We start from the raw sequence: 17,275 nt of genomic DNA, 5'->3' as shown, positions 1-17,275 counted from the left end.
CCAAAACCAAATATATGCAATATTCCAAACAAAGGCATTTTTTTGTTTGTTTTTAATACATGCAGGGTCTACATACCTGTTTTCCTGGCGACTCGGCTGGTATTTATGCCCTGACCTTCACCAACTTGCATTGGCGAGATGTGAATAGTTTCCTTTTGGAGTCAAACATGTCAGCTGAGAGCACCTGTGTTGGAGCTTCCACCATCACAGCTCATCTCTGTAAAAAAAGACTATCCTCAGCCCCAAAACATACAATGTGTTGCATATGTTAATGCAGGCAGATGTGATGTAGAATTCAGCTCAAAGAATATGCATGTGAACTGCAAAAATGCCATCTGTAAGGCTGGCAGTTGTGCTGTAAAAAGAACGTTTTTTTTTAGTCCTGACTGGGATGGTTTTCTAACCCTACTAAAATTATGTTCGTTCCTAAAGCCAACCTGGGAGTGACTAAGTCTCATCTTCCAGTGTTTGGTTTACATCAGACCAAGGAAACCACCAGATAGGCATCCATATAGGTGAGAGGTTGTCGTTTCTACCCGTAAAGAGGTAATGTTATTGTCTAAACCCAAACTAGGAAGTGCAAAGTGTTTTAGTAAAAGTTGCTGTTTTGCAAACACGTCACATAAACCCCTGTGCCTGAAAGCTTAAGATTTTTCTTTAATTATGCTTTTTCGGAGCATAATTTCAGCTTTTAGACTTTTCTACTCTGAGGACTCCTTGCACTAATTGTAATTTTAAATGTAGTGTTTAATATAAACTCAGATTTAACTTGATGCATTCAAACAACCAGCAGAAATCACCCTGCTGAGCTCCGTCCTATTGACCCCATTTCAAATGGGGTCAAGTGATTCCCTGAGGCATTGTTTGGCTAAGAGATGTGCACTATTGATCCAGTATTGGTTCAATATATTCAAAGGGAGGCCCCCCACAGGTATTAATCACCTTTCAAATGGGGAAACCACATTTCACAAGCAATCAACACAAGATGCAGTTTAAGAAATTTGCAGGTGATCTTTTCAAAAAGAGGTTCAGTTAATTTGGCTGAAGGCTTAATTTACATTAAATACTGCTTTGTCTCAGTAGTTTTAAGTCCTTTGTGAGTAATCATTGTGCATGACTTACTCTGAATTATTTTTTTTGCTTGGTGGTTAATGAGCAATTAACAGATTTAAAAAAGTTTATCCATCCTGTAATGCTTCTTTTAGCTGGCTCTCATCTGAAACATCCTTGCCAATCCTTTCAGTACTGATCATAAGCACAAAAAAAAAAGTCACCTTCAGCAGGGAGCGGACAAGCTGCATGAAAAATATGCCTGCTAATGATGCACTCTCTGCATGAACCAATAGAGCCAGCTGGACTCAAAACAAGGCCACGGTCTTGCCCTTTAGTTTGAACAACAGTATTTAAATATTGATTCAAAGAGTTTCTTTCAGAGCGTCACCTCACAAGGCTTTTTCTGTCAGTGTCTGTTGCAACATTTGTTAATTATTTGCAGAGAGCACATCACATGTTGGCGCTTGGCTGATATCTGAGAACAGACTAGGCTGCAGCTGTGCCTTAAAAGCTTCATATCAAAATTAACGTTAATTTTTTTTAGTTTGTGCATTCCTTTTGGTCAGCTTTCACCAAGAGGTACAAACGATAAAGTAGCAAAAACTCTTAAAATTAATATAAAAATAAGCAATTCCTGAGTGAACTGACATTCAAATCAGAATCAGACTCACAGCTTTAACTTAAGGTTTATTTATTTATTTTTAAAACCATCTACATTTTAATTACATTCATTATTAGCATTTATTTTTTACACCAGTTATGAGACAGACTATGGGCCACAAATAAGACAACACTGTAATTCATTAGAGTTGAAACACTAAGGATTGTGGCCAACAGACACTTTGCATTGCAACACAGAAGTTTAAAAGGCACATTTATAGAAAACTGGGACAATCTTGCATGCAAAGTCCCATGAGATAGCAGCAGCATCAGTTACAGCAATCACAGTTCAGTGGTAAACGGTACCTGATGTAATGTTAGTTATATACACAATTATTGCTTTAATTATTGCTGTAGTCAGTGGAATATGTGCATTTATGCTCAGACTGGAGTATTCAAGCAGCATATGGACAGTATAATAAAGTTAAACACTTGCATCAAGTTACTCGTTTATAAAAGGATAGGAGTTTGCATAATTTCAAATATTTCTGTGGGTCAGTTCTGACGGGTCCATTAAATCTCTGCTTACTGAAATGCAGCCATCTGTTAGACATCACCGTTATCAGTCCAAATATGGATAACCTTACAGTTTATGCTTAAAAATATTAAATAAATTAACTGAATAGGTACAAAGATGCTGGAACCATTTCAGTAACTAACAAGGTTCAAGTAAATTAAAAACATTTAGTTTTATTTTGACAGAATATTCTATAATTTAGTTTCATTTGACCCCCCCCCGTACACATGAAAAAAAAAAAAAAAAAGCTAATTTTTCTCAAATCTTAAACTTGAAAAACTTAACAGAACTATTTGAACAGTTGACTAATCAATTCAGCACTAAACTTAATTTAACTCCTGCTGAAATGATAACTAAAAGAACACTGCTGTAGAACACATTTCACCCAATTTGGCCCACTTCTAATACCCTGTGTAGAACCCCCCCACCCCAACAAAACAAAAACACTTGAGTGCAAGTGATGAAGAAATCCATTTTTACCTGGTCCAGTACCCAGTTCTAGAGTTTACTGCATTGGATGCCCATTTCTTCATCCTATATTCTTACAAGAATCCCCACCATTTGTGCACGACCAGATCTTCTCCATAGCCTGTATCCAGGAGACGGTTGCCGCACTCCTCCCATCGACACACCTCGCCCTTGTCCAGCACCACAAACTTCCACTCCACATGGCACTCTACAGGCAGGCTGACTACGGTGGCCCAGAGCCCGTCCTTGGCTCCTTCTAGTGGTACAAATTCCTTCCAGTTTCCCAGCTCCTGCTGGTTCCCTGTGATAGCCACCTTCTGGTATGGTGAGTTGGTGAAATAGTGGGTACGGAAGGTCACGTTGACATTTTGGGGCATGGGTTGGACTGCCACGACCTTTTTGAAATTTTCTGAGTTTTCCTCAACATGGGGAAGAATGTTGGCTTGCTTGACTTCAGTGGAGGGTGGGCTGTCTGTATTTGTACAAGCAGAACCTACAGGAATAGAGCTGTGGTGTTCCATTGTAGAAAGTGGGTCGGTATGTGCATTTTGGACAAAAGGTGGCATAGAAAGATTCATCCAGGGAAGGGCTTGATAGTTGGCATCTGTGATCCACTCATTATTGTCCATAGTTGCCTCCATGATACTTATTTCAGTCTTGTCCTTTTCTTCCCCTTTCTGTGCTCCTTCTGTCTCACTTTCTACAACCTCAGCTTTTATGGCCATCTCCTTTTTCAGCTCTGTTAAACAGCCATCACTGGTTGGAACCAGTATGGTGAACTGGCCCATTTCTCCGGGATGACGGTCCTCGTGGCCAAACATGTCATCAGTGGCTGTAAACGTATTAGCTCCAGCTGGTTGCTCGCAATGGGGTTGCTGTGAAAGTTGCGCTATAGAGCCAAGAACTAAACCTGCGACATCTTCAGTAACAGATAAAGCTTCATTATTAAAGAATCTACTCAGAGCCTCTGTCTGTTCCTCAGCTTTTGGGAAATGATCCATTACAGAGAGCGTCACGTTTTCAGGGGTCATTTCACATTTGTCAGGGTCCTGCAAATCGGGGCTTACCGTCATGCTTGAAATTCCGCTCTCTTCACCAACACCAGAAGATGACCAAGTCAGCTCGCATTGGTCAAATGAAAGCAGCTGCATCTGACAAACTGTTGGTTTTATACTCTCAGTTGTGTCAGGGGCAGGGCCAGCCTCAGGTAGCTCTTCAGTACTTTGCATTGAGTCACTTTTTTGGTCCTGGAAAGACGACAACACATCAGCAGGAGGCAATCCTGTAGACATCACAGGGGCAGTAAAACTAGTCTCCTCACAAACTGCTGCATCAGGGTCTTGGGAGGATGATGACACAAGATGAAGCGCTTCAGGAGTGAGGCTAGTAGGATCTGAATCTTTTGCCAAATCTGTGACCATTTCATTTTCTGGTTGTAGATCTGAAAAGCCAGATAGATCCACACTGCCTGAGATTTGAGCTTTTGCATCAGATGTTGAAGGACACAGACCTTCAACATCAATCAGGTCAGGCTTAAGCAACTTGCTAAAACAGGGCAGAGCCAGGCTGGGCACCATGCCTGAAGTGTCATGTGCTTCACTACAGGAAGACAGCAAGCTCTCTTTATCAGTACCATCCTCTTGATCGCTTCTTAGGCCATTTTCCTGTTTCTCAGATCTCAGTTGTGGCACGCTGCCATCCTGAGCAGAAGCAGTCAGCTCTTCTGTCACATCCTGCTTTGAAGTTTGCTCAAACGATGAGAACTCAATCGTCTCATGTCGGGGGGGAATTATTTGTTCATTGACACACCCACATAGCTCCTCAGTTTCCATTTCCTTCTCTGAAGGGAAACAGTTATGGCTGTCTTGCTCAGAAAAATCAGTGTGATCTGGATGGAGCGTCTCCTCTTGAACCTCTGCATATTTGCTAGATCTTGGTAAATCGGTCTGAATGATGGGCTCTTCCATGCAGGGCTCATTGCTGTCCATTGCTGGCACAGTTTTACCATCATTTTGACTTATTTCAGGCGTTTCGTCTGGGAAATCTGGGCTGTTTGAAACGCAGTGAGGAGCTTCCTCCTGACTAGGTTTTTGACCCGAGACATCCTCAGTGATCACATTCCCTTCTTCCTCTGATTTTGAGACCTAGACACAAAAACAAAGTTACTCTTCCTATCCAACTTCTCAGGTTTACACTGTATTGCACATTGGTCTTTTTAAGCCAGCAGTGACCTTATTAATATAGCTGAGCCAGAGAGGGATACTTGAAACTTAAATCTGTCAATAGTAATAACTCAGTTTCAGGAAACATGGACACTTTTTGAATGAGTGTATTGACAGCACAGCGGCCTCGGTACTGCATTAGTTTCACATCTGACACCAGATGAACATCACCTCTTGGCATACAGTAAATGCTTGTCACTTAGAGCCCACCCTTAATGAATAGTTGGGTACTTAAAGAATGTAAATGGTGAATTACAAAACAGTTGTACAACAGCAGTTGTTAAAATTGGTGTGTACTAGGCTTTGAACAATTTCTTCATAGAGCTTTCAATTCAGCAGGGAAGTCTATAAGGACTGATCTACTTTGAGCCTCAAGTGAAAGTGTAGAAATTAGAACTCTGTACTTCTCAAACAGCTTAAAACTAAACTTTAGGGGGGGGGGGGACAAAAAAAAAAACCACCACAAGTGTGAGACTAAGTGAGCAACACATTTTACAAGCCACTACAGAGATTAACTGAGACGAGACTGACTGAACACCTGATTTGTCACATACTTTCAGTATTTAATTTCAGAGGGGAAGTGAATCAACCCAAATGTTTGAACTTGGAAGATGTACGACTCCTTGAACGGAGACTTTTTGTGAGGTGAAATTTCTGCTATGCCAAGAACATGGTTCCAAACGCAGGAATGAGTCTTAAAAAGATTCCTAGTCGGCTGGAAATGCAGCTCATTACCAACTTCAACTTCCCAGTAAAGGGAAGTCAACTGATGACCAAAGTTGGGGCAGAAACATTTCTCGCCAAACATCAACTTTGCTCTTAAATGTAATTTCAGCCATGAACCTGCCAATATGACTTTAATAGCTCACCTTCTCTTCAAGGCTTTCATGAGTCACCGCCAGCTTCAAGCAGACATCGTGGTGCTCATTGGCCTCCGTCGTGTCACCCGTTAAATCCTGCCGGCAAACCTCACTCTTCACAATGCCAGAGTCTCCTGGCAGGTCCTCATTATCCTCCTGTGCACGAACATTGGTGTCTTGCACTAGTTTAGAGTCACTTTTAGGAGGACTATAAAGGTGTTTTTTCTCAGCAGCTCGCCGATTCCTGACTTTGAGAGGACTCCGAGTTACAGCGGCATCCGTTTCAGTATTTGACAGACCTTCACTCACATCTGTAACAGGTTAAAAAAAAAAAAAAAAGGTTTTATAAAAAGATTAAAAACTCAATTCTCATTTCACAACATTGACTTTATTTTTCATGAAACTTTAAAAAAAAAAAAAAGCACTTTTAAAAGTGGTGCTTAAAGTTGTTTTTTAAATATACAGTCACCAGTTGAATAATTTTGCTGTATGTCCAATATACCCCCCCCCCCCCCCCCCCCCCCAGAAAAAAAAAACCAGATCACTGTAACCAGCTCCTAAACCTCCAAGCCAAAGTCAACTCAGGAAATGACACTTTGAAATATCAGCAGATACTCAGCTAATCTGGAGTCAATTAAAATGGTGAGATAATGTTTAACAAAATGAAAAGTTGCAATTTTTAGAAGGATAACATTGACACGTTTGCACAAGAGTCCAGAGATTTAGCTGACTCTTTATTTCTTAAGTCATACAATCTAACACTCCTTTCAAAACCGCTTCTCAAAGGGAGATTTTGAACTTTTCAGATATGATGGCTGCATGAAAGGCAGTTCATCCAGCTGTCGCAATATTTCCATGTCTATTGTTGACGTGACATCGTTCAAAACAAGATACAAAATAAAAAACACATTTAAGTCTAATTCCCAATTATAAGAAATATATATAGTTAATGCACACAGCAGCATCTCAAGGGGGCGCGTCGGTAATACATTGCTCCGTGTTTGTTGCGACAATGTTTGAGCAAAAATATTTTTAAAAAAAAATCATTTCACTGGGTCGCTGTTGGTTGTTTCCTGATGCTCCGTCTGCTCATGTCGCAGTTCATCTGCCCGCCAGTTAGATGGCCAAAGTTGATGCCATGAGCGTAGCGATTTGCCAGGAGTGTGTCTTCTGGCGAGTTACCAGACAACTGTTAACAGTCATACGTGCTCATCGTGTCTCCTTTGTACCGTTTAAAAAAAAAAAAGTGGAATTTGTTCTAAACATCCGAGTCCTTTACCTGCAAGCAAGAATAAGGTCATTTTCTTGTTGCAAGAAACTTGGAATATCACGCAAAAAGAAATGCCGTGTAGAATTTAGCCCGTTAAGGAGCTTTAAAAATTCCCTTTTAATTAGTTTCTGAATAAGGTCATGAGTTTGATATTCAACTTATATTTCACAAGTGTAAACGGAGACAATACAACCTAAGATTTAACGTTTAAAGTTACATTATAAAAGAAAATATGCAACTTAAAGATGGAGTTGTAAGGAAAAAAAAGATGATCCGGATTTAGATTCATGACTTTCAATAGAAATACTTTTTAAAAGAGCAAATAATCTGTGGATTAACCGGATTAGAGACAACTTTTGAAAATACACGTCTATGAAATAGACTTTAGAATGATTTTCCCTTCAGTAGAGTTCAGCTGTAACTTGTTCAGGTGGATTGAGAAATTAGCCTCCAGTCGTATCAAACTCTAACATCACATGTTGAGGCAAGAGACACTGACTCCGACTCGGTCCTTAAAACGCGCTGTCGAACCGACAAGACGATCGTGTTTCCTGAGCCTTGGTTATAGATAACCAAGCATGCCCCGCACGTTATAGGTTTGAAGCACCTATAGGAACAAGATAAACCCCCCACGGAGTAAGAATAAAACGCCGCGGATAACAGCAGGACTCTTACCTGTTGCCTCCTCGCGGCTGCGTGATTCCTCCGGCCGCACCAGCGTCTCATCGCTCTGCGTTCCCGGGCTCCTGCTGTCACTGTCGGGGGCCCCGGCCGCGGCCTTCCTCCGCTTTTCCCGCACGTTTCGGTAGATGATGAAACCCGCCAGCACTGACACCACCGCCATCACGGCAACCGCCACTGCGGGACCGTGCCGCCCGATCATGCAAAAGAGCGAAGCCAGATCCACGCGTTTCTCCATAGCCACGGGGTTGCTGCTTTTCAGCTGCATTATAGCCTGTCCCGACGATGAGAACTACTGATATTGCCTGGCTATGTGTGAGAGAGAGGGGAGAGCGAGAGAGAGAGAGAACCCTGTAACCAACCACCGAGCCGACGGACTCCGCTATCTACTCCAGACGCGCGCGTGTGTGCTGACTCCTAATTGCGGCTAAAGAGCTGAGTGGCTGCAGGTGTGATCCGCTCATTGGCTGCCGAATTGCAGGGGGGGCGCTGATTTCATTGAGAAAAAAGGGGGACGGAGCTGTGTTTGGAAGCCCTCCACCATTTGGTCTGTTTATCTGCAGAGTTTGAGCTGCGGTTCACGTTCATCGCACGAAGAATGATCCAGACTATTTCGATGGAACCGTTTATCGACTGAAGATTGCGAAAGGATATGAAAAGTTTTTGATGAATATCATCAGCTAAATATAGCCAGGGGAAAAAAAGAGGTCAGGCCAAGAATATGGCATAGCGGGGCATTACTGACCAAAAGTTGACATATTTTCAAGACAGAATATTGGTCAAACTTACAAGAAGGTAAACATTAAAGGACGTAGACATTACTTTTGGTCAAACAGATGTGGTGTTTCAGTTCATTACCCGAATAACATGTACCATTTTAAAGTGATGGCATGACTGCTGTGAAACAGCTCTACCCAGTGGACATCTGTGGTAACGACCAGAACTTTCCTGAAGACTCTGGACCTCCTCCAGATAGGATATAAAGCTGGGACAGTTCCACTGCTGAGACAGAACGCAACACAGAAGAGAACAGACACCTGAACAGAGTTTTTCTCACAACAAGAGGACTCAACACTAAACACCCTGAAGATGCTGTGCTCTCGTGGATTCCAGTCAGCCCTCGGTCCATTCGTGGACTTCTACTGGCCTGTACGCAGTCTGTGGCCAGAGGTCAGACCTCTGATCTACCAGCAGGATCTCCTGCAGAGAAACCTGCAGGAGCTGCGCAGCAGTCTGGAGCTGATGGATAAATTTCAGCATCAGATTCTGGAGGAGACAGAGCCTTTCAGGAGCAGCGTGGCCCTGCAACCAGTCTCCTTCCAGCTGGACAAAGAGGGAGAAAACTTTGGCCTGACCCTGGACACTCAAGGCTTTTCCCCAGAGGAGCTGTCTGTCAGGCAGGTGGGCGGGAAGCTGAGAGTCAGTGGGAAGACAGAGAAGAAGCAGGAGGACGGGAAAGGCTCCTACTCTTACAGACTCCAGGAGTTCAGACAGGAGTTTGATCTGCCCGAAGGGCTGAACCCTAAAGCCGTCACCTGCTACCTGTCTCCAGACGGAAAGCTCCACATCCAGGCAGCCAAAGCTCCATGTGTGGAAGAGGCTGAGAGAGAGCTGACTATCAAGAGGAGCTCGGAGGAGGAAACACAGCAGAGTGTGTGTCCACAGGCAGAAGACAGCAGACCAGAGACACACAACAGAGCATAGAACAACCTGAAAACATGGACTGATGAACACGTTAATGTGCCAGTGAGAAAAGATATTCTTAATATTTAATGATATTTGTGCTTCTTTTCTATATTTATATTAATACTTGACCCTGATCAATAAATGTAGTATTTTAAACAGACACGTCTGAGGTCCTTTTATTCCTGTTTCTTCTTTCATCCTTTAATTTCTGAAAAATCAGAGTGAACAGATTTTAAAAGAGGCAATAGAACATAAAAGGAGATGAAAGACATTTCAGATTCTTCAGTTTAAAACAAAAATCACTTCTGGAAAAGGATCCAAATAATTTTACCGAATGGGAAAAATGTTTCAAAGTGAGTAATAAAAAATGACCTAAATGTAAATAAACCTCATCAAAAATATTCTATGCCTGCATATGAATACATTTTTAATAAAACGCTTGATAAAGTTGGATTGAAAGTCTTATAAAATCTTAAAGACCAAATTTACTCGTCCCGCTGCAAAATGTCTGAAAAATATACTGTAGATAGTATGACAATACATGAACCATCTTTGAAGATATGAAGATCTAAATTGAGGCAGTTCAGATTATAAATACCAACATTATTTGCCCAACAAGGTTCTCATGTTACAGCTGCACCTCATGTAGGAAATTTCAGTCTGGACACACATTCATTTTGTTTCAGGAAGTTTAAGTATCAACTCATATTGACTTTACTGTGTGGAAAAAAGCAAAGTACCAATATGAAACACTGCGGCACATTAGGTTATCAAATTCTTCTGAAAGGCATTTTAACTGTTTCAACAGCAAAATGTATCTGTGTTAGGAGGTCAGAGAGTGCGGTGGTACAGTTACACAGTTAGACAGGAGACCTGATATTGTCTCCTGTTGGACGCAGTACTACATTATATTCTTTATGTCAATCATGTTATTTTGTTTGGCCCAACTTATTAGCTACCTTTACCTTTACTCCCTCTTTGGCCTAGTTTCTCATGAAGCACCTCGTCAGGTTTCAGGCATGTAAAACTACGTGCTTAGAAAAACATCCGGGTCTGCCTTGCAGATGCTTTCATAAGTGCTCCCACATTGCAGATATATCCCTTAGCTTTAGTTGTTTGACCATTTCACATTTTCAGTATGAGACTGAGCTCCTTTACAAGATATGTGTGATCAAAAATAGACATATATATGCAAAATCGAAGAGAGAGAGAAAAGACGATAAAATCCCTCCACATAAAAGTGAAGAATCTTTTGCTTTAACCTGACTCAGTAAGTTTTTGTATAGTATTTTCTGTGAGCAGACTGTGTTATCTACACAAGCTTTAGTTTTATCTAAGCAGAATAAAGGGTTTAAAAAATGCTGATGTACTAATAATGTACAGTTTAACTTTTTAGGTTAAAGTAAGCATAGGATTACTACAAACTTCCTGATCCAACAGGAATGATGGAGTGATGTCATGACTGCTGTAAAACAGATCCACCCAGTGGACATCTGTGGTAATGACCAGAAACTTCCTGAAGACTCTGGACCTCCTCCAGTTAGGATATAAAGCTGGGACAGTTCCACTGCTGAGACAGAACGCAACACAGAAGAGAACAGACACCTGAACAGAGTTTGATCTAACAACAAGAGGACTCAACACTAAACACCCTGAAGATGCTGTGCTCTCGTGGATTCCAGTCAGCCCTCGGTCCATTCGTGGACTTCTACTGGCCTGTACGCAGTCTGTGGCCAGAGGTCAGACCTCTGATCTACCAGCAGGACCTCCTGCAAAGAAACCTGCAGGAGCTGCGCAGCAGTCTGGAGCTGATGGATAAATTTCAGCATCAGATTCTGGAGGAGACAGAGCCTTTCAGGAGCAGCGTGGCCCTGCAACCAGTCTCCTACCAGCTGGACAAAGAGGGAGAAAACTTTGGCCTGATCCTGGACACTCAAGGCTTTTCCCCAGAGGAGCTGTCTGTCAGGCAGGTGGGCGGGAAGCTGAGAGTCAGTGGGAAGACAGAGAAGAAGCAGGAGGACGGGAAAGGCTCCTACTCTTACAGACTCCAGGAGTTCAGACAGGAGTTTGATCTGCCCGAAGGGCTGAACCCTAAAGCCGTCACCTGCTACCTGTCTCCAGACGGAAAGCTCCACATCCAGGCAGCCAAAGCTCCATGTGTGGAAGAGGCTGAGAGAGAGCTGACTATCAAGAGGAGCTCGGAGGAGGAAACACAGCAGAGTGTGTGTCCACAGGCAGAAGACAGCAGACCAGAGACACACAACAGAGCATAGAACAACCTGAAAACATGGACTGATGAACACGTTAATGTGCCAGTGAGAAAAGATATTCTTAATATTTAATGATATTTGTGCTTCTTTTCTATATTTATATTAATACTTGACCCTGATCAATAAATGTAGTATTTTAAACAGACACGTCTGAGGTCCTTTTATTCCTGTTTCTTCTTTCATCCTTTAATTTCTGAAAAATCAGAGTGAACAGATTTTAAAAGAGGCAATAGAACATAAAAGGAAATGAAAGACATTTCAGATTCTTCAGTTTAAAACAAAAATCACTTCTGGAAAAGGATCCAAATAATTTTACCGAATGGGAAAAATGTTTCAAAGTGAGTAATAAAAAATTACCTAAATGTAAATAAACCTCATCAAAAATATTCTATGCCTGCATATGAATACATTTTTAATAAAACGCTTGATAAAGTTGGATTGAAAGTCTTATAAAATCTTAAAGACCAAATTTACTCGTCCCGCTGCAAAATGTCTGAAAAATATACTGTAGATAGTATGACAATACATGAACCATCTTTGAAGATATGAAGATCTAAATTGAGGCAGTTCAGATTATAAATACCAACATTATTTGCCCAACAAGGTTCTCATGTTACAGCTGCACCTCATGTAGGAAATTTCAGTCTGGACACACATTCATTTTGTTTCAGGAAGTTTAAGTATCAACTCATATTGACTTTACTGTGTGGAAAAAAGCAAAGTACCAATATGAAACACTGCGGCACATTAGGTTATCAAATTCTTCTGAAAGGCATTTTAACTGTTTCAACAGCAAAATGTATCTGTGTTAGGAGGTCAGAGAGTGCGGTGGTACAGTTACACAGTTAGACAGGAGACCTGATATTGTCTCCTGTTGGACGCAGTACTACATTATATTATTTATGTCAATCATGTTATTTTGTTTGGCCCAACTTATTAGCTACCTTTACCTTTACTCCCTCTTTGGCCTAGTTTCTCATGAAGCACCTCGTCAGGTTTCAGGCATGTAAAACTACGTGCTTAGAAAAACATCCGGGTCTGCCTTGCAGATGCTTTCATAAGTGCTCCCACATTGCAGATATATCCCTTAGCTTTAGTTGTTTGACCATTTCACATTTTCAGTATGAGACTGAGCTCCTTTACAAGATATGTGTGATCAAAAATAGACATATATATGCAAAATAGAAGAGAGAGAGAAAAGACGATAAAATCCCTCCACATAAAAGTGAAGAATCTTTTGCTTTAACCTGACTCAGTAAGTTTTTGTATAGTATTTTCTGTGAGCAGACTGTGTTATCTACACAAGCTTTAGTTTTATCTAAGCAGAATAAAGGGTTTAAAAAATGCTGATGTACTAATAATGTACAATTTAACTTTTTAGGTTAAAGTAAGCATAGGATTACTACAAACTTCCTGATCCAACAGGAATGATGGAGTGATGTCATGACTGCTGTGAAACAGATCCACCCAGTGGACATCTGTGGTAATGACCAGAAACTTCCTGAAGACTCTGGACCTCCTCCAGTTAGGATATAAAGCTGGGACAGTTCCACTGCTGAGACAGAACGCAACACAGAAGAGAACAGACACCTGAACAGAGTTTGATCTCACAACAAGAGGACTCAACACTAAACACCCTGAAGATGCTGTGCTCTCGTGGATTCCAGTCAGCCCTCGGTCCATTCGTGGACTTCTACTGGCCTGTACGCAGTCTGTGGCCAGAGGTCAGACCTCTGATCTACCAGCAGGACCTCCTGCAAAGAAACCTGCAGGAGCTGCGCAGCAGTCTGGAGCTGATGGATAAATTTCAGCATCAGATTCTGGAGGAGACAGAGCCTTTCAGGAGCAGCGTGGCCCTGCAACCAGTCTCCTACCAGCTGGACAAAGAGGGAGAAAACTTTGGCCTGATCCTGGACACTCAAGGCTTTTCCCCAGAGGAGCTGTCTGTCAGGCAGGTGGGCGGGAAGCTGAGAGTCAGTGGGAAGACAGAGAAGAAGCAGGAGGACGGGAAAGGCTCCTACTCTTACAGACTCCAGGAGTTCAGACAGGAGTTTGATCTGCCCGAAGGGCTGAACCCTAAAGCCGTCACCTGCTACCTGTCTCCAGACGGAAAGCTCCACATCCAGGCAGCCAAAGCTCCATGTGTGGAAGAGGCTGAGAGAGAGCTGACTATCAAGAGGAGCTCGGAGGAGGAAACACAGCAGAGTGTGTGTCCACAGGCAGAAGACAGCAGACCAGAGACACACAACAGAGCATAGTACAACCTGAAAACATGGACTGATGAACACGTTAATGTGCCAGTGAGAAATGATATTCTTAATATTTAATGATATTTGTGCTTCTTTTCTATATTTATATTAATACTTGACCCTGATCAATAAATGTAGTATTTTAAACAGACACGTCTGAGGTCCTTTTATTCCTGTTTCTTCTTTCATCCTTTAATTTCTGAAAAATCAGAGTGAACAGATTTTAAAAGAGGCAATAGAACATAAAAGGAGATGAAAGACATTTCAGATTCTTCAGTTTAAAACAAAAATCACTTCTGGAAAAGGATCCAAATAATTTTACCGAATGGGAAAAATGTTTCAAAGTGAGTAATAAAAAATGACCTAAATGTAAATAAACCTCATCAAAAATATTCTATGCCTGCATATGAATACATTTTTAATAAAACGCTTGATAAAGTTGGATTGAAAGTCTTATAAAATCTTAAAGACCAAATTTACTCGTCCCGCTGCAAAATGTCTGAAAAATATACTGTAGATAGTATGACAATACATGAACCATCTTTGAAGATATGAAGATCTAAATTGAGGCAGTTCAGATTATAAATACCAACATTATTTGCCCAACAAGGTTCTCATGTTACAGCTGCACCTCATGTAGGAAATTTCAGTCTGGACACACATTCATTTTGTTTCAGGAAGTTTAAGTATCAACTCATATTGACTTTACTGTGTGGAAAAAAGCAAAGTACCAATATGAAACACTGCGGCACATTAGGTTATCAAATTCTTCTGAAAGGCATTTTAACTGTTTCAACAGCAAAATGTATCTGTGTTAGGAGGTCAGAGAGTGCAGTGGTACAGTTACACAGTTAGACAGGAGACCTGATATTGTCTCCTGTTGGACGCAGTACTACATTATATTCTTTATGTCAATCATGTTATTTTGTTTGGCCCAACTTATTAGCTACCTTTACCTTTACTCCCTCTTTGGCCTAGTTTCTCATGAAGCACCTCGTCAGGTTTCAGGCATGTAAAACTACGTGCTTAGAAAAACATCCGGGTCTGCCTTGCAGATGCTTTCATAAGTGCTCCCACATTGCAGATATATCCTTTAGCTTTAGTTGTTTGACCATTTCACATTTTCAGTATGAGACTGAGCTCCTTTACAAGATATGTGTGATCAAAAATAGACATATATATGCAAAATCGAAGAGAGAGAGAAAAGACGATAAAATCCCTCCACATAAAAGTGAAGAATCTTTTGCTTTAACCTGACTCAGTAAGTTTTTGTATAGTATTTTCTGTGAGCAGACTGTGTTATCTACACAAGCTTTAGTTTTATCTAAGCAGAATAAAGGGTTTAAAAAATGCTGATGTACTAATAATGTACAATTTAACTTTTTAGGTTAAAGTAAGCATAGGATTACTACAAACTTCCTGATCCAACAGGAATGATGGAGTGATGTCATGACTGCTGTAAAACAGATCCACCCAGTGGACATCTGTGGTAATGACCAGAAACTTCCTGAAGACTCTGGACCTCCTCCAGTTAGGATATAAAGCTGGGACAGTTCCACTGCTGAGACAGAACGCAACACAGAAGAGAACAGACACCTGAACAGAGTTTTTCTCACAACAAGAGGACTCAACACTAAACACCCTGAAGATGCTGTGCTCTCGTGGATTCCAGTCAGCCCTCGGTCCATTCGTGGACTTTTACTGGCCTGTACGCAGTCTGTGGCCAGGGGTCAGACCTCTGATCTACCAGCAGGATCTCCTGCAGAGAAACCTGCAGGAGCTGCGCAGCAGTCTGGAGCTGATGGATAAATTTCAGCAACAGATTCTGGAGGAGACAGAGCCTTTCAGGAGCAGCGTGGCCCTGCAACCAGTCTCCTACCAGCTGGACAAAGAGGGAGAAAACTTTGGCCTGACCCTGGACACTCAAGGCTTTTCCCCAGAGGAGCTGTCTGTCAGGCAGGTGGGCGGGAAGCTGAGAGTCAGTGGGAAGACAGAGAAGAAGCAGGAGGACGGGAAAGGCTCCTACTCTTACAGACTCCAGGAGTTCAGACAGGAGTTTGATCTGCCCGAAGGGCTGAACCCTAAAGCCGTCACCTGCTACCTGTCTCCAGACGGAAAGCTCCACATCCAGGCAGCCAAAGCTCCATGTGTGGAAGAGGCTGAGAGAGAGCTGACTATCAAGAGGAGCTCGGAGGAGGAAACACAGCAGAGTGTGTGTCCACAGGCAGAAGACAGCAGACCAGAGACACACAACAGAGCATAGAACAACCTGAAAACATGGACTGATGAACACGTTGATGTGCCAGTGAGAAAAGATATTCTTAATATTTAATGATATTTGTGCTTCTTTTCTATATTTATATTAATACTTGACCCTGATCAATAAATGTAGTATTTCAAACAGACATGTCTGAGGTCCTTTTATTCCTGTTTCTTCTTTCATCCTTTAATTTCTGAAAAATCAGAGTGAACAGATTTTAAAAGAGGCAATAGAACATAAAAGGAGATGAAAGACATTTCAGATTCTTCAGTTTAAAACAAAAATCACTTCTGGAAAAGGATCCAAATAATTTTACCGAATGGGAAAAATGTTTCAAAGTGAGTAATAAAAAATGACCTAAATGTAAATAAACCTCATCAAAAATATTCTATGCCTGCATATGAATACATTTTTAATAAAACGCTTGATAAAGTTGGATTGAAAGTCTTATAAAATCTTAAAGACCAAATTTACTCGTCCCGCTGCAAAATGTCTGAAAAATATACTGTAGATAGTATGACAATACATGAACCATCTTTGAAGATATGAAGATCTAAATTGAGGCAGTTCAGATTATAAATACCAACATTATTTGCCCAACAAGGTTGTCATGTTACAGCTGCACCTCATGTAGGAAATTTCAGTCTGGACACACATTCATTTTGTTTCAGGAAGTTTAAGTATCAACTCATATTGACTTTACTGTGTGGAAAAAAGCAAAGTACCAATATGAAACACTGCGGCACATTAGGTTATCAAATTCTTCTGAAAGGCATTTTAACTGTTTCAACAGCAAAATGTATCTGTGTTAGGAGGTCAGAGAGTGCGGTGGTACAGTTACACAGTTAGACAGGAGACCTGATATTGTCTCCTGTTGGACGCAGTACTACATTATATTCTTTATGTCAATCATGTTATTTTGTTTGGCCCAACTTATTAGCTACCTTTACCTTTACTCCCTCTTTGGCCTAGTTTCTCATGAAGCACCTCGTCAGGTTTCAGGCATGTAAAACTACGTGCTTAGAAAAACATCCGGGTCTGCCTTGCAGATGCTTTCATAAGTGCTCCCACATTGCAGA

General features: G+C 41.4%; 5 protein-coding genes across 5 annotated transcripts; 4 read left to right on the top strand and 1 right to left on the bottom strand.

Moving 5' to 3' along the window:
• Positions 1-1,765: 1,765 nt before the first annotated feature.
• Positions 1,766-8,207, bottom strand: stbd1 (starch binding domain 1). Its single transcript, XM_072372617.1, has 3 exons — positions 7,726-8,207; positions 5,790-6,091; positions 1,766-4,842 (listed from the first exon to the last, which is right to left on the bottom strand). The coding sequence occupies exons 1-3, from the start codon at positions 7,997-7,999 to the stop codon at positions 2,773-2,775; spliced, it is 2,646 nt and encodes an 881-aa protein (XP_072228718.1). The 5' UTR covers positions 8,000-8,207; the 3' UTR covers positions 1,766-2,772.
• Positions 8,208-8,745: 538 nt separating this feature from the next.
• On the top strand, positions 8,746-9,457 carry LOC140277551 (heat shock protein 30-like). Its single transcript, XM_072372618.1, has one exon. It carries the CDS (start codon positions 8,821-8,823, stop codon positions 9,433-9,435), a length of 615 nt encoding a protein of 204 aa, XP_072228719.1. The 5' UTR covers positions 8,746-8,820; the 3' UTR covers positions 9,436-9,457.
• A 1,604-nt stretch (positions 9,458-11,061) lies between these two features.
• Positions 11,062-11,712, top strand: LOC140277026 (heat shock protein 30-like). Its single transcript, XM_072371898.1, has one exon. It carries the CDS (start codon positions 11,076-11,078, stop codon positions 11,688-11,690), a length of 615 nt encoding a protein of 204 aa, XP_072227999.1. The 5' UTR covers positions 11,062-11,075; the 3' UTR covers positions 11,691-11,712.
• Positions 11,713-13,127: 1,415 nt separating this feature from the next.
• On the top strand, positions 13,128-13,945 carry LOC140277012 (heat shock protein 30-like). Its single transcript, XM_072371882.1, has one exon. The coding sequence runs from the start codon at positions 13,331-13,333 to the stop codon at positions 13,943-13,945; it is 615 nt and encodes a 204-aa protein (XP_072227983.1). The 5' UTR covers positions 13,128-13,330.
• A 1,639-nt stretch (positions 13,946-15,584) lies between these two features.
• Positions 15,585-16,270, top strand: LOC140277011 (heat shock protein 30-like). The gene has a single exon (XM_072371881.1). It carries the CDS (start codon positions 15,585-15,587, stop codon positions 16,197-16,199), a length of 615 nt encoding a protein of 204 aa, XP_072227982.1. The 3' UTR covers positions 16,200-16,270.
• Positions 16,271-17,275: the final 1,005 nt, after the last annotated feature.

This window comes from Leuresthes tenuis, unplaced genomic scaffold (assembly GCF_036924035.1).
Source record: "Leuresthes tenuis unplaced genomic scaffold, fLeuTen1.0.hap1 SCAF_19, whole genome shotgun sequence".
In the NCBI taxonomy this organism is placed as follows: Eukaryota; Metazoa; Chordata; class Actinopteri; order Atheriniformes; family Atherinopsidae; genus Leuresthes; species Leuresthes tenuis.
Note: the sequence above shows the minus strand (reverse complement) of the source record. Positions and strands in the feature narration are given on the sequence as shown.

Coding starts and splice junctions, on each gene's coding strand:
- stbd1 (XM_072372617.1), bottom strand. CDS start 7,999: ATGCAGCTGAAAAGCAGCAACCCCGTGGCTATGGAGAAACGCGTGGAT. Junction 6,092..7,725: donor CAGCCGCGAGGAGGCAACAG/GTAAGAGTCCTG, acceptor AACCTGTTACAG/ATGTGAGTGAAGGTCTGTCA. Junction 4,843..5,789: donor ATGAAAGCCTTGAAGAGAAG/GTGAGCTATTAA, acceptor TTTTGTGTCTAG/GTCTCAAAATCAGAGGAAGA.
- LOC140277551 (XM_072372618.1), top strand. CDS start 8,821: ATGCTGTGCTCTCGTGGATTCCAGTCAGCCCTCGGTCCATTCGTGGAC.
- LOC140277026 (XM_072371898.1), top strand. CDS start 11,076: ATGCTGTGCTCTCGTGGATTCCAGTCAGCCCTCGGTCCATTCGTGGAC.
- LOC140277012 (XM_072371882.1), top strand. CDS start 13,331: ATGCTGTGCTCTCGTGGATTCCAGTCAGCCCTCGGTCCATTCGTGGAC.
- LOC140277011 (XM_072371881.1), top strand. CDS start 15,585: ATGCTGTGCTCTCGTGGATTCCAGTCAGCCCTCGGTCCATTCGTGGAC.